The 15,151-nt window shown below is 37.1% G+C and overlaps 1 protein-coding gene across 1 annotated transcript; it reads left to right on the top strand.

Moving 5' to 3' along the window:
- The first annotated feature begins 10,832 nt into the window (after nucleotides 1-10,832).
- On the top strand, nucleotides 10,833-11,756 carry LOC118915927 (olfactory receptor 4C11-like). The gene has a single exon (XM_036892341.2). The coding sequence runs from the start codon at nucleotides 10,833-10,835 to the stop codon at nucleotides 11,754-11,756; it is 924 nt and encodes a 307-aa protein (XP_036748236.2).
- The last annotated feature ends 3,395 nt before the right edge of the window (nucleotides 11,757-15,151 follow it).

Here is a 15,151-nt window from a genome sequence, read left to right as displayed (position 1 = left end):
GTCTAAACTGCTGTCGCTCCTGGTTCTCCACAGTCTCTTGTGTTATTCATTTTGATGCTGAAATATTTTCCAGCTTTGGGCACTGGGGCATTTTTCATAGGCCCCCGTGTTCCCTTTGGCATATCTTCAACATGGTGTGAGTATGTGTTTGTGTGTGTGTGTGTGTGTGTTAGCACTTCATTACTTTCTAACAATACAATATACCTTAGGTCCCCTTATACATTCCCTGTCCCAAATCTAGAAAAAGTCATTTCTTCAAGAAACCCTATGTCACAGGGCAGCAAGAATGGTGAGCAGGTACAGAGGCCTGGTGCCGGAGGACATAAGAAAACTGAGTGGCCATTTTTTGTTGTTGTTGTTGTTGTTGTTGAGGTGAGTGCTTCCTGAAAGTCTTAAAGGGACAGGGACCCCAATACTAGGGAAACAAGGCAGCAAGAATGGCGAACGGGTATTGGAGGCCAGCGCCAGAGAAAAAAAGAAAAGCGAGCGGCCATTTTTTATTTCTATTTATTTTATTTATTTATGAATTTTTTTGTGGTCATTGTTTTCTTTTGGCAGGTGCTTTTTGGAAGTCTAAAAGGGGCAGGATGGGACACTTAGTACAGAGGTAGGGAATCTGGGGATATCTGGGCACTCTAATCCCCTGGGCTGCAGGGAGCACGGAGGTCCCTTACGGAGATAAATAGCCGCTCCCACTCCAACACGACTCCACCACTTTGGAGCAGCAGCCCGAGCCAGGCCACGCCCACAGCAACAGCGGAGACAAACTCCATAGCATCAGGGCAGGAAGAAGAAGCCTTGTCTGCCAGTAGCAACCCAGCACAAGCCACTAGAGGTCGCTGTTCTCCCAGAAGGGGAGGACTACAAACCAACAAGAAGGGAAGTTCTTCCAGCCGTCACTCGTCCCAGCTCTGCAAACTATTCCTATCACAATGAAAAGACAAAATTACAGGCAAACCAAGATCACAGATAGACCAGAGAAGGAGACAGACCTAACCAGGCTTCCTGAAAAAGAATTCAAAATAAAAATAATAAACATGCCGACAGAGATGCAGAGAAATAAGCAAGAGAAATGGGATGAAGTCCGGAGGGACATCACAGATGCCAGAAAGGAAATTAGAGAAATGAAACAAACTCTGGAAGGATTTATAGGCAGAATGGATAAGATGCAAGAGGCCACTGATAGAAATGAAACCAGAGAACAGAAACGCATAGAAACTGACAGAGAGAGAGATAAAAGGATATAAAGGAATGAAACAATATTAAGAGAACTGTGTGACCAATCAAAAAGGAACAATATCCATATTATAGGGGTACCAGAAGAAGAAGAGAGAGGAAGAGGGATGGAAAGTATCTTGGAAGAAATAATTGCTGAAAACTTCCCCAAACTGGGGGAGGAAATAATCGAACAGACCATGGAAATACACAGAACCCCCAACACAAAGGATCCAAGGAGGACAACACCAAGACACATAATAATTAAAATGGCAAGATCAAGGACAAGGAAAGAGTTTTAAAAGCAGCTAGAGAGAAAAAGGTCACCTATAAAGCAAAACCCATCAGGCTAACAACAGACTTGTCGACAGAAACCCTACAGGCCAGAAGAGAATGGCATGATATACTTAATGCAATGAAACAGAAGGACCTTGAACCAAGGATACTGTTTCCAGCACGACTATCATTTAAATATGATGGCGGTATTAAACAATTCCCAGACAAGCAAAAGCTGAGGGAATTTGCTTCCCACAAACCACCTCTACAGAATATCTTACAGGGACTGCTCTAGATGGGAGCACTCCTAGAAAGAGCACAGCACAAAACACCCAACATATGAAGAATGGAGAAGGAGGAATAAGAAGGTAGAAAAGAAAAGAATCTCCAGACAGTGTATATAACAGCTCAATAAGCGAGCTAAGTTAGGCAGTAAGATACTAAAGAGGTTAACCTTGAACCTTTGGTAACCACGAATCTAAAGCCTGCAATGGCAATAAGTACATATCTTTCAATAGTCACCCTAAATGTAAATGGACAGAATGCACCAATCAAAAGACACAGAGTAATAGAATGGATAAAAAAGCAAGACCCATCTATATGCTGCTTACAAGAAACTCACCTCAAACCCAAAGACATGTACAGACTAAAAGTCAAGGGATGGAAAAACATATTTCAGGCAAACAACAGTGAGAAGAAAGCAGGGGTTGCAGTACTAATATCAGACAAAATAGACTTCAAAACAAAGAAAGTAACAAGAGATAAAGAAGGACAACACATAATGATAAAGGGCTCAGTCCAACAAGAGGATATAACCATTCTAAATATATATGCACCCAACACAGGAGCACAAGCATATGTGAAACAAATACTAACAGAACTAAAGGGGTTAATAGACTGCAATGCATTCATTTTAGGAGACTTCAACACACCACTCACCACAAAGGATAGATCCACTGGACAGAAAATAAGTAAGGACACAGAGGCACTGAACAACACACTAGAACAGATGGACCTAATAGACATCTGTAGAACTCTACATCCAAAAGCAGTAGGATATGCATTCTTCTCAAGTGCACATGCAACATTCTCTAGAATACAACACATTCTAGCCCAAAAAAGAGCCTCAGCAAAATCCAAAATATTGAAATTCTACCAACAAATTTTTCAGACCACAAAGGTATAAACCTAGAAATAAATTCTACAAAGAAAATAAAAAGGCTCAAAAACACACGGACGCTTAGCAACATGCTCCTAAATAATCAATGGATCAAAAAACAAATTAAAATAGAGATCAAGGAATATATAGAAACAAATGACAACAATAACACAAAGCCCCAACTTCTGTGGGACGCAGCGAAAGCAGTCTTAGGATGAAAGTATATAGCGATCTAGGCTCACTTGATGAAGCAAGAACAAACCCAAATGAATAGTCTAACATCACAATTATCGATATTGGAAAAAAGAAGAAGAAATGAGGCCTAAAGTCAGCAGAAGGAGGGACATAATAAAGATCAGAGAGGAAATAAACAAAATTGAGAAGAATAAAACAATAGCAAAAATCAATGAAACCAAGAGCTGGTTCTTTGAGAAAATAAACAAAATAGATAAGCCTCTAGCAAAACTTTTTAAGAGAAAAAGAGAATCAATACAAATCAACAGAATCAGAAATGCGAATGGAAAAATCACGACAGACTATACAGAAATACAAAGAATTATTAAATACTATGAAAACCTATATGACAACAACATGGAAAACCTAGAAGAAAAAGGCAACTTCCTAGAAACATACAAACTTCCAAGACTGACCTAGGAAGAAACACAAAAGTTAAACAAACCAATTACGAGGAAATAAATTGAAACGGTAATAAAAAAAATACCCAAGAACAAAACAATTGGGCTGGACAGATTTAACTCAGAATTTTATCAGACACACAGAGAAGACATAATACCCATTCTCCTTAAAGTTTTCCAAAAAATAGAAGAGGAGGGAAAACTCCCAAACTCATTCTATGAAGCCAACATCAGCCTAATATCAAAACCAGGCAAAGACCCCACCAAAAAACAAAATTACAGACCAATATCCCTGATGAATGTAGACGCAAAAATACTTAGTAAAATATTAGCAAACCGAATTCAAAAGTATATCAAAAGGATCATACACCATGAACAAGTGGAATTCATCTCAGGAATGCAAGAATGTTACTACATTCGAAAATCCATCAACATCATCCACCACATCAACAAAAAGAAAGACAAATCCACATGATCATCTCCATAGATGCTGAAAAAGCATTTGACAAAATTCAACATCCATTTATGATAAAAACTCAGAGCAAAATGGGAATAGAGGGCAAGTACCTCAACACAATAAAGGCCATATATCATAAACACACAGCCAACATTATACTGAACAGCGAGAAGCTGAAAGCTTTTCCTCTGAGATCGGGAACTAGACAGGGATGATCACACTCCCCACTGCTATTTAACATAGTACTGGAGGTCCTAGCCACGGCAATCAGAGAAAACAAAGAAATACAAGGAATCCAGATTGGTAAAGAAGAAGTTAAACTGTCACTATTTGCAGATGACATGATATTGTACATAAAAAACCCTAAAGACTCCACCCCAAAACTACTAGAACTGGTGTCGGAATACAACAACGTTGCAGGATCCAAAATCAACACACAGAAATCTGTAGCTTTCCTATACACAAACAATGAACCAATAGAAAGAGAAATCAGGAAAACAATGCCATTCACAATTGCATCAAAAAGAATAAAATAGCTAGGAATAAATCTAACCAAAGATGTGAATGACCTATACTCTGAAAACTACAAGTCACTCTTAAGAGAAATTAAAGGGGATACTAACAAATGGAAACTCATCCCATGCTCGTGGCTAGGAAGAATTAATATCGTCAAAATGGCCATCCTGCCCAATACAATATACAGATTTGATGCAATCCCTATGAAACTACCAGCAACATTCTTCAATGAACTGGAACAAATAATTCAAAAATTCATATGGAAACACCAAAGACCCCAAATAGCCAAAGCCATCCTGAGAAAGAAGAATAAAGTAGGATTGATCTCACTCCCCAATTTCAAGCTCTACTATAAAACCATATAATCAAGACAATTTGGTACTGGCACAAGAACAGAGCCACAGACCAGTGAAACAGACTAGAGACTCCAGAAATTACCCAAACATATAAGGTCAATTAATATTTGATAAAGGAGCCATGGACATACAATGGCGAAATCACAGTCTCTTCATCAGATGGTGCTGGCAAAACTGGACAGCTACATGTAGGAGAATGAAACTGGACCATTGTCTAATCCCATATACAAAAGTAAATTAAAAATGGATCAAAGACCTGAATGTAAGCCATGAAACCATTAAACTCGTGGAAAAAAACATAGGCAAAACCTCTTAGACATAAACATGAGTGACCGCTTCTTGAACATATCTCCCCAGGCAAGGAAAACAACAGAAAAAATTAACAAGCGGGAATATATTAAGCTGAAAAGCTTCTGTACAGCAAAAGACACCATCAATAGAACAAAAAATAACCCTACTGTATGGGAGAATATATTTTTAAATGACAGATCCGATAAAGGCTTGACATCCAAAATATATAAAGAGCTCACATGCCTCAACAAACAAAAATAAAATAATTCAATTAAAAAATGGGCAGAGGAACTGAACAGACAGTTTTCAAAAAAAGAAATACAGATGGCCAACAGACACATGAAAAGATGCTCCACATCATTAATTATCAGAAATGCAAATTAAAACTACAGTGAGTTATCACCTCACAGCAGTAAAAATGGCTGACATCCAAAAGACAAACAACAACAAATGTTGGCTAGGCTGTGGAGAAAAAGGGAACCCTCCCACCCAGCTGGTAGGAATGTCAACTAGTTCAACCATTGTGGAAAGCAGTATGGAGATTCATCAAAATGCTCAATACAGACTTACCATTTTACCCAGCAATTCCACTCCTAGGAGTTTACCCTAAAACGCAGCAATCAAGTTTGAGAAAGACAGATGCACCCCTATGTTTATCACAGCACTATTCACAGTAGCCAAGAATTGGAAACAACCTAAATGTCAATCAGTAGGTGAATGGATAAAGAAGATGTGATACATATACACAATGGAATACTACTCAGCCATAAGTAGGGGGCAAATCCTACCATTTGCAGCAACATGGATGGAGCTGGAGGGTATTATGCTCAGTGAAATAAGCCAAGTGGAAAAAGAGAAATACCAAATGATTTCACTCATCTGTGGACTATAAGAACAAAGGAAAAACTGAAGGACCAAAACAGCAGCGGAATCACAGAACCTAAGAATGGACTAATAGGTACCAAAGGTAAAGGGACTGGGGAGGATGGGTGGGTAGGGAGGGATAAGGGGGGGTTAGGAGGAAGGGGTGTATTAATATCAGCATGCATGAGGGGGTGGGAGAAATGGGAGGGCTGTAGAACACAAAGAAGACAAGTAGGGATTCTACAATATTTAGCTACGCTGATAGATATTGACTGTAAAGGGCAGGGACCTGGTACAGGGGAGAGCCTAGTAAACATAATATTCTTCATGTAAGTGTAGATTAAAGATAACAAAAAAAAAGAAAGAGAGAAAGAAAAGGGGGATTACTTCATGATAGGATAAATCTAACTGTAAATCAATGATTAATTAATTCTTTAAATATCATTAATTTTGATCACATAAAGGGTATGAGATGATCGCTATGGAGGTACATTTTCCCGATAATATTCCTTTCTCTTAAAAAAAAATCAGTTCCTGTGTGTTGACCTCCAATGAGTTCTACACAGTGGTATAAAGGGCAGATCAAAGTGTGGGCAAAGGGTCTGTTTGTGTTTATACAGAGGATCAAAGCCTAATTTGGCTACCCAGAAAATGAACCAAGATACGATATGAAAAAGAACTTCCAAAATCAGCACTCTCTGGAAGAGTCATACCAGAAGATGATCATCAAAAAACCTCAACAAAGATCCAGGCGATGCTGCAGTTGTAGCTGCATTCATCCCACCGGTTCCTGGACTTGCCATTGGAATGAAGGAGGAGATAGCCAAGCTGGCCTGTTCATACAGTAAAACAACAAATTTGACTGGATCTACACTGTTGGAACTCAACCAAGATTTAGGAGAAGTGCAAGTTGTAGCGCTCCAAAATCTTACAACTACAGACTATCTACTGTTAAAAGAACATATGGGATGTGAACAGTTCCCAGGAATGGGCTGTTTTAATTTGTCTGATTTCTCTCAGACTGTTCATATACAGTTGGACAATATCCATCATATCAAAGACAAATTTTCTCAAATGCCTAGGGTGCCTAACTGGTTTTCTTGGCTTCACTGGAGATGGCTGGTAATTATAGATCTGCTTTGGTTATGTAACTGTATTCCTATTATGTTAATGTGTGTGTGCAATTTAATTAGTAGTTAAAAACTTATACATGCTTGTTACTCTAAAGAAGATATGTCAAAGAAATAATCAATCTTCCCATGTTTTCTTCCGTCTGCTACCTCTATAGCTTTTCTTCTTCCTTCCTAATTACAACCCTTAAATAGAATTCGTGCCTCACGTCGAATTTTCCGAGTATCATAATTCCTCCAAGTGGTAAAGATACCTCAAGACAAATGCTGGGCATAGAAGCCACAGGGCATAAAACTGCAAAGAAGTGAAAAGCTTACCTTTTCAAACAATATGGCTTCTCTCTCACTTACCAACTTTACATTTCCCTGTATGGCCCCGGAAGATGACTGGTTAGCCAGAGACGGGTAAGATTCCTCAGGGGAGGAACAACCTAAGATAGGCAGAGTCACAGGGGGGCCATCAGGTGAGATTGGGGATCAGCATAGGTGAGGCTTAGAACCTCACCCTCCACTGTTTTGAGAGAAATCTTTTGCATCCATGGATGTTTTATTGCCCTTGTCTAGCTTGGATTAACACATAGTCTACAGGCGCACACCTGATCATCTGCATTTGCTCTCTTACAACACTAAACTAAGTTTTCTACCTTTATCTTACATCTACCTACCACTTCAGCATTTTATTAAAAATAATAATAATAATAATAAAGGGAGAAATGTGGGATTCACATTTAAATCAAGTATGAAAATCAAACGAATATTCATATTTGACCTGATTGTTTATAGTTCATAATGCGTGATCAAAACCAAATGCTTCTGTTATCACTGTCCTTGTACTGTTCACCATGTAAGAACTTATTCACTATGTAAGAATTTGTTCACCATTTAAGAACTTGTTTGTTATGCTTCAGAAAATTGGAGACTGACGAGAATTAGGCTTGGGGTGGATTAACGATTGTGCATTGAGCATTGACTCCCCTATACAGAATTTTATTGTTGTTAACAACCATTTGATCAATAAATATGAGAGATGCCCTCTCAAAAAAAAAGAAACCATATTTCATTTTATTGGAGAAGGCATAAGAAACCCTGTCCTGGGCACCAGGTGATCATTAGTTTCTTCTAGCCATAAGGTGTCATTTAGGGCAAAATATCCGATTGCAAGAATAGACCATCTTTTTTCCATGATGTAGTAATACATATAGGATATTAAATTGTTTATCATATCAGGCCCATGTTTCTTAACTAGGAAGGAGAGGAACACTTCAGGGAATGACCTTCCCCAAACTCCGATATTTTGCGTCATTCATGTTTAAGTACTCCTCCAGGGAAGGCAGACGTGAAGCATTTCCCAGTCAGAATCCTGTGTGAGAGTGGATTCAGAAAGTATGGGCTGAATCTGGAACAGTCTTAATAGCCTGAAATTCTTAATAGTCTGAAATCTGGCATGTAGGGGAGAACCTATTCTCTTAGTGAGATAAAAAATAACCTGGTTCCAGATAATCAGATGGAATTTTAGAAGCACTTCTTTATGTAATTTGAGCAGAGGGTGTTTACAGTGTCTTGGGAAGAAAAGAGGGAAACTGAACATTCTCATCTCCCTAAGTTCTTATGAAGCTGGTAAATTTGATTTGGGGATTAAGCTAGTTGTATTTCTTACTTGGAACACATGAGTCTGTTCACTGCCACTGTACGTACCTAATACACACAGCATATTGGTGGAAGGATGGAATGTTTAGGCCATTTATAGGAGTGCCTTACATTCTACAGTGAGATAATGGAAATAAAGGTGTGCACAGCAGCTCCTGATGGAAATGGGAACTAGTAGGTAAGGGCTATTGGAGTTAAGCAGATGGAAATAAGGTAAGTTGGGTGTTCCTGTAAATGCTCCCTGGAGATGATGATTTTGATGTGGATACAGCAGAATGCTGGCTACCCTTTTTCTCAGTGGCATCTGAATGTAGAATAGTATGGAACACCATCTAATTATACCTATGGGATATTTTCTTAATTCTTTTCTTAATTTAACAAATATTTCTTAATCACCTGCATTCACTTAGTTGCTGGAATTCATACTTTATTGGCCAAAATTCTCATCCTTAAGTTGCTTCAATTTAAAATATGGCATTTTGGGTGTATAATTTTAAAATATGTATATATTTGTATGTCTATGGATCTATACATAAGTATATATATATACATATATACACACACACACATGCATATAATTCACATAATTTATGTATATTTATTGGTGGATTCATATAAACCATGCAAATTATGCATATGTACCTATGTAAGTATCTATATATATGTATAGTTACACAGATACAGATATCTAATATTTTATACTTAATTGCTATAAATCAGCAAAAAATTTTATATGTTTATGAACTTTGACAATAGCATGCTTAGAAAACCAAGAAATTCAAGAAAGCCATCAAACATGTAGTTAATGTCATTGTGGTGGCGTATGATACGAATGAAAAGCACTGAGTTCCAGAATTACCTCGATAGTGGACTCACTACCTTAAACATTTGGGTCTTATTTTTGCTTTAAAAATATTGCTGTCCTTCCTGCTTATACCACTAGAAAGTTGTGATGGGTCAGTGATATGCCAGTGTGAACAATAAACCACCTCTTAGGATGTGGTTTCAAAAAGCTGAACTTTCTAGTGAATCACAATCATCATGATAGTGATGCATTATCAAATTTTATGAAAGGGCTGCTCCTAACAATTAGGTATTGCTCACATTTCTAAGGCAAAGAATGCAGTTTCCTTGCACAGGGAGTACACATACATGCTTTGTATTCATGTGCAATTCATTTATATAATTCTGTGTTTAAGTGTGCTATGTGTTATCCTTATTAATTATTAATACATTAATAAATATTAGTTCTCTTTTTATGTCTTTCTTTTCTTACTTGAAATCAGAGTACAGGAAGCTCAAGATATATATCACAAGAATTCTACTGAAAAGTTTCAGTGATGATTCAGAGCTTTCTGAGCTAATTTCTCAACACCTGGTGCTCAATAGTAAACCAGAAATTTCAATAAATATTCTGACTTTCAGCAAATTTTCTCCCTGTATTTTTTCCTCATTTTAGTCTCAGTGACTCTTATGCATTAATGAAACATATTGAAAGACCAAGAAAAACAATGAATAGGGGAAGGATTTAACTTTCAACAACATAATATAGTAAAAAAGTACAAAGTTTAGTAGAACTGAATATCTAAACAATTAGAGAGGTATGAGAGGTAAAATGAGAGGAACTAAACTTAGTCAAGGCAATGCATCTAAGAAGTCTCATGATGGGCAGCTGGCTGGGTGTTCATTGCTAAAATGTGATGATATTGTGTCTCTCTCCACCCACACCCCATCTCCTGTGTGTGCAAGTGGTTTAGGTTTATTAAGAAAGACTCTGAATTGTTTAGACAATCATTCTTTCATATTTACATATTCTCAGACAGTATTTTGTAACTGGACATGGTTCAAGGAATGTACAATTATACTGAGTAAATCATGCAAAAGTTTTCTTTCCTTCTACAGCATGGCCCTCCGATATTGACAAGTCCTTGATGAAAACTCCAGAAAGCACTCAGCTGAGGAAGTGACCTACTCATGTCAAATCACCCGTTAGTGATTATTATGTGTGAAGAATCATTGACTGTTTCATATTTGTCTATTTTTATTTCAATGTTTTCATGCACAGTTAGGTAAATGGATCAATAAATTTTATTGATTCCACTGTCATCGTGTTGGTATATGATGTGAGATCAGAGATAAAAACAATTCATAGCAGGTAAGTGATTACCAATTGATAAGCGACCAAGCATATATATTTGACCACCAAATATGTATTCATTTCATAAAATTTTTTAGTTTCTCCTTTGAATATTATTCCTAAGCTGTGCTTTCACCACATCAACTAAAATGACACAACAAAATAGCAGCGTAACTGAATTCATACTCTTAGGACTGACACAGGATCCTATGAAGCAGAAAATGGTCTTTGTAATCTTCTTCGTATTCTATGTAGGAACAATAGTGGGGAATTTGCTTATTATTGTGACCATCAAGTCCAGTCGAACACTTGGGAGCCCCATGTACTTCTTCCTGTTTTATTTGTCCCTTGCTGATTCCTGCTTTTCAACTTCCGCAGCCCCTAGACTAATTGTGGATGCTCTCTCTGCAAAGAAAATATCTTATAATGAGTGCATGACTCAAGTCTTTGCACTACATTTATTTGGCAGCATGGAAATCTTTGTACTGATCCTCATGGCCGTTGACCGGCATGTGGCCATCTGCAAGCCCTTGTGGTACTCAACCATCATGAGTCAGCAGGTCTGCATTATTCTGATTATTCTTGCGTGGATCGGGTCTTTTATACATTCTATGGCTCAGATTATCCTGGCCTTGAAGTTGCCTTTCTGTGGACCCAATCTGATTGATCATTATTGCTGTGATATGCAGCCCTTGTTGAAACTTGCATGCATGGACATTTATGTGATCAACCTACTGGTGGTGTCTAATAGTGGGGCCATTTGCTCATTCAGTTTTGTGATTCTGATGATCTCATACATTGTCATCTTACATTCTCTGCGAAACCACAGTGCAGAAGGGAGGAAAAAAGCTTTCTCCACTTGCACTTCCCACATCACTGTAGTGATCTTATTCTTTGGTCCCTGTATATTCATCTATACACGTCCCCCAACCACTTTCCCCATGGACAAGATGGTGTCCGTGTTTTATACTATTGGGACACCCTTCCTCAACCCCCTGATCTACACACTGAGGAATGCAGAAGTGAAAAATGCCATGAGAAAGCTGTGGCATATCAAAATTACCGCTATTTAAGCAAAAGATGAACTGCGGGCCTTGGTTGAGTACTTACTGAGTCATGGTATGACTGAATCTCTACAGATGAATATCATAGTGTGTATCCTGACTCCTCGATGCACTCAATTACAATGCACCTGACCCCCTTACTTTTTTCTGTGTTTCTGTCCTCAAACTAGTAGCTTTCCTAACATCCTCAGCCTGACTCCCTCTTTTCCTGAGAGTTCAATACTGGCATTGCTGAATGTGAAATATACCTCACAACACAGTATACACTCTGGTTTGAGATATATATATATATATATATATATATATATATATACATAAATATAATCACAACTGTTTCAGTATGTGAGGATCTATAAATAAAGTGTAACTAGTTTGCTGTGACTTAAAATTCCCTCCAGAACACATTTGAAATAAGATGTCCTGCTTTCTCTTGAACACTTGCAAAGCAAAGGAACTCACTTTGTGTATCAAGAAGTTCATTTCATTTTATCATTCATTGGCTTTGAAAAGTTTCATATCACTGTATCAATGACTCTTTAATGTAATGATATTCTATTATAGTCCTGATTGCTTTTTTGGCTCTTAAGATGGCTGAGACTTATGTATGGGTTTTTTTAAATGTAGTGTTACAAAGGCCTTGGGATATTCAGCTATTTATATGATTGACGTATAGGGACTTCAATGGAATTCTACAACTCTATGAAATAAAGTAAAGAAATGCATCTTTTCAAGACTAAATAAAAATTAAAAATACAGTAGAAATAAAGCATACCTTTTGAGATTGACGTACTTAAAGTTACTTGAAAATAACCTTGTTTGTTGGAAAAAATAGTGATATTATTCTGTGTGAAGTTGGAGTAGGTGAGTGAAATGAAGGAAAGTACCATAGGCATCTGGGTAGTGATCACTAACACTTGTCTTCAGTCAGTGGACTTAGAGAGAACCCACTATTTTAGCCCATTATTGCTGCTTGTTTACTCTGAGCTTTCCTAATAAAGGTGTCATATAGACTGATATGTTAGATTTGCCAATTGAATTTTGGTGCCCAGAGCGACAGAACAGATTAACTGCTGTACCTCGGCTGTGCATGCCAGAGGTCGTATCATGACCATTTGATGTTCATTGATTTCAGTGTCTTAAAGTGTGCCACGTCTTTAGCAATTGTTAAGGTTCCATTTCATTTCCAAGACTGTTGCCACTATTTAAATGGAAAACTTTACCAATATTGTCCTGACAAAGATTATTTTAAGATAAATTCAGTAAAATAGCATGTTTTCTGTGTTCTGACTTATTTCTTGCTTTCTGGGACATTATGAAACTCAGTGTTTGTGCTGGTTTCCCAAATTAGTATGCCATTCATAAGAAGGGACATGTAATTAACACAGAATGGGAATGTCATGATCAATCATAAAATTATCTAATCTACATCTCTATTACACCAGTACATGTACACATATACACACTTGAGGTGTTCATGGTGGTTTGCTTTTCAGAGGAATGAATAAAAAAAGGTAAGAGATATAAAAGAAATTAAAATGTTAATACATAGGCTAAAATAACGTTAAGTTAATAGAATAAGAAGTTGTATAGGGAAAGAATTTCAGAAGGTTTCATGTGGGTCAACAATGCTTGGAGTCAAATTATAACTGGGAAATGAGATAAAAGTTTTAAAATTTGTGGGATACTATATCCATCCAGTGGAAGTGGAGACCCAATCTCAAAGGTGATTCACCTAAAAGAGAAACTGTGAGTTGAAATTATCCTTTAATTTTAAGAACTGTAGTGTCTCATATATGTTCAACACTTTTTTGTTTTCATCATATTTGTGTCTTACAAAAGTAGTATAAAGTTATATATTCCTATTGAAAATTTACAGATGAAAAATTGAAGTTGAGGAAAGTCAACAAATTCTTTAAGGGTGTTCTGCTAAGGAGTACCAGAAGTAAGCTTTTCAATGAGGTTTTATGTTTCCCAAGTCAATAACTAACACCTGTGTCCTATATTATGCCTTATTTAAAATACCTTTTTAAATGGTTGAAAATACAGGAAACATTAAGAAATTGATGCAGTCATCATAAACTGCACTTATTTTAGCTTCAAGGTAGGTGGTAGATTATAATGATAAAGAGTATGACCCTTGGGGTCATTGCATTAATCCGAATAGTGACTCTACCACTTTTTTAAACAGCATTCTTGAGATATTTTTTAGATATACAAAATTTGTATGTATTAAATGTGTGCAACTTCTTATTGTATGTATAATGTGAAAGATCACCACAATTAAACTAACATATACACTGTCTTTACATAGTTACCATTGTGTGTGTGTATTTGTGTGTGATTAGATTTAATTTAAGATCTATCTTCTTTGCAATTTCAAGAATACCATATGGTATTGTTAACTATAGTCAACATGCTGTATAGTAGGTCTCTAGAACTTATTAATTCTACATAACTGATACCTTCTATGCTTTGCCAATATCTCTTTATTCCCCACAATCCCAGGGCCCAAGTAACCACCAGTTCACACTCTGCTTCTGTGAATTGGATTACGTGATTTCCACATATAATTGAGATAATGCAGTTTATCTCTGTGCTTTGATTATTTCACTTAACACAATGTCCTCCAGCTACATTTACGTTGTTAATGGCAGGATTTCTCTTTTTTAAGTCTGAATAACATATATATCATATTCTGTATGTTGCTTCATCGGTCAAGGCCAATAAAGCTGCATCCGTACCTTGACCATCGTGAATAATTGTGAATAATGCGGCAGTGAACGTGTGAGTGCAGGTATCCTCCATGATCATGATTTCGGGTCCTTTGGATACATAGCCAGTAGTAGTATAACAGATGGTAGTTCTGTTTTAAACTGTTTGAGGAACCTCCATACTCTTTTCACAATGGACATACCAATTTGCATTCCACCAGGAGTGTAGATATGTTCCCTTCACTCCATATTCTCAACAATACTTGTTACCATGAATCTTTTAATAAAGCCACCCTGACAGGTGTGAGGTGCTATTTTTTTTCCAGTTTAGATGAGATATAATTAATATATAACCTTGTGTAAGTTAAAGATATACAAACTGTTGGTTTGATTCATGTATGTATTGCAAGATGATCACCACCATAACATTTCTTAACACCTCTATGAGAAAACATAATTTCCACTTCCTTTTTGTGGTGAGAAAATTTAAGATTTTCTCCCTTAGCAACTTCCAGCTATGTAATACAGTCTAACTGACAGTATTTCATGTCTATAAACACAGCATAATCATCATGCTGTACATTAGATCCCCAGAGCTCATCTCAAGTTTGTGCCCTTTGACCAGAATCTTCCCCACATACCCCAAACCGCAGCCAATGGTAACTACCATTCTACTTTCTGTTTCTATGAGTT

The sequence above is a fragment of the Manis pentadactyla genome, chromosome 13 (assembly GCF_030020395.1).
Source record: "Manis pentadactyla isolate mManPen7 chromosome 13, mManPen7.hap1, whole genome shotgun sequence".
Classification (NCBI taxonomy): domain Eukaryota; kingdom Metazoa; phylum Chordata; class Mammalia; order Pholidota; family Manidae; genus Manis; species Manis pentadactyla.
This window is presented reverse-complemented; position numbering and strand designations above follow the sequence as displayed.

Bases quoted from the DNA above. Each gene is read 5' to 3' on its own strand.
- LOC118915927 (XM_036892341.2), top strand. From the start codon at position 10,833: ATGACACAACAAAATAGCAGCGTAACTGAATTCATACTCTTAGGACTG.